Source organism: Choloepus didactylus, chromosome 6, assembly GCF_015220235.1.
Source record: "Choloepus didactylus isolate mChoDid1 chromosome 6, mChoDid1.pri, whole genome shotgun sequence".
Taxonomy (NCBI): Eukaryota; Metazoa; Chordata; class Mammalia; order Pilosa; family Megalonychidae; genus Choloepus; species Choloepus didactylus.
This window is the reverse complement of record NC_051312.1, coordinates 28,922,807-28,924,665: the sequence shown is the minus strand read 5'-3', so window position 1 is coordinate 28,924,665 and position 1,859 is coordinate 28,922,807. Positions and strand designations below refer to the sequence as shown.

The window sequence follows — 1,859 nt, the reverse complement described above, 5'->3', positions numbered from 1 at the left end:
AAGAGAAACCAAAGCCAGAGTAATGTATAAAACATGGGGGTAAAGCCATAAACACAATGGAATCTGGCTCACAAGCTGTAATGTAAAAAGTAGAAAGAGAGTGGACTTGAGCATCCATCAATCTTGCTGTACTTGATGCTTTGTCACTCGATGGGACAACAGTTCAAAATAAAATGGGGGTCTATGCTCTGTGCTCATTTTGCCTAATTTTCCAACAATCCTACTTAGACAAGATGTATTTCTACATAAGATGAGAACATTTTCTCTGCCCTATCAATCAGAATTTGCAAGTGATGTCCTCCAATCTGCTGTCTCAAATCACATTTTGCTGCACCATAACTTTCTCATGGCATTTTTAACTTCTGCATTTGTCAGGGTGCAAATCAAAGGATTGAGCAAGAGAGTACAAATAGTGCAAAACAATGCCATCCATTTGTCCATGGGAAATGTGGTTGGAGGGCGAATGTATGTGAATGAACATGGAACAAAGAACAAGGTGACCACAGTTATGTGGGAGGTGCAGGTGGAGAGGGCTTTCCTTCTTCCTTCTGCACTCTGGTTACTCAGATCATGTAAGATAAAAATATAGGAGATGATCAGGATTATAAAACTCACCATGCATATGGCCCCACTATTAAAGACTATAAGTAGATTTATGACATGAATGTCCATGCAGGCAAGTTTCAACAGAGCCTGCAGATCACAGAAGTAGAGATCAATAATATTAGGTCCACAGAAGGGTAATTTCAAAGCTAAAATAATCTGTGCTGAGGAATGGATACAAGATGCTCCCCAGGCCAGATTCAGCAACATACCACAGACATGTCTGTTCATGATGGTTGTGTATCTCAGGGGCTTACAAATGGCCACATTGCAATCAAAGGACATGAGAATGAGCATCAAGGTCTCCATACACCCAAAGAAGTGAAATTCAAAGATCTGGGTCTTGCATTCATTGTAGGAGATCACTTTCTTCTCAGATACAGCATCTCTAATCATTCTGGGTGCTGTGGTTGTGGAGAAACAGGCATCAGCAAAGGATAAGTAGAAAAGAAAGAAGTACATGGGGCTCCCAAGCATCTGACTGTATCTGATGGTCATCACAATAAATAAATTTGCCAGCAGAGTTGCAAGGTAGATAAACAGGAAGACCACAAACACTATTTCCTCCTTTAGGGCATTCTGTGTGAACCCTAACAGAATGAACTCATACACAGTGCTATTCAGGTCCATGGTTAGAGTGGCTGTAGAAAGGGCATAGTTGAGAAAGTTTTATCTGCAAAGAAATTGGAAGAGGTGTTGATTTGGCAAGAGCAGTGGACTTGGCTCTGGATTACTACTTTATAGTTCTATTTTCATGAACATGATAGCTCAGTAGTTCTAAAATATTTTCATTCATTAAAATCATAGGGGAAACTTTTTTTTTAAATGCTGATGTCCATGCTTTTACCATGAGACTTCCTGGGTGGAACCAAAATTTTGAGGGTAAAACAAAACTGTGCAGGTGGTTGATTGTAACACCCAGGTATGAGAATTGTTGACTGCTGTTGACCTTGAGTAAGTTACTTTAATGTTTTAAAGCTTTTATTTTATAGGAAAATTTTATATTCTAATAGATACTTCAAGTATATTCATATGTACATGATTTATATGTGCATAGGTATTGCACTCAGTAACTGAAAAACTGTATTCCTATCTAATACAAAAAAATAAATTTGGAGATTCCCTCTTGGTAAAAGTATTTCTTGATTTGGACACCAGTTTGCATTCATTCCTCCTGACCTATTAAATATCTTGGATTCATTGGGTTTTTTAATGCAATTTTATTGAGATATATTCATATATCATACAATAATCTA

The 1,859-nt window shown here is 37.7% G+C and overlaps 1 protein-coding gene across 1 annotated transcript; it reads right to left on the bottom strand.

Annotated features, from left to right (window-relative positions):
- Positions 1-318: 318 nt before the first annotated feature.
- Positions 319-1,233, bottom strand: LOC119537850 (olfactory receptor 4C11-like). The gene has a single exon (XM_037840443.1). The coding sequence runs from the start codon at positions 1,231-1,233 to the stop codon at positions 319-321; it is 915 nt and encodes a 304-aa protein (XP_037696371.1).
- Positions 1,234-1,859: the final 626 nt, after the last annotated feature.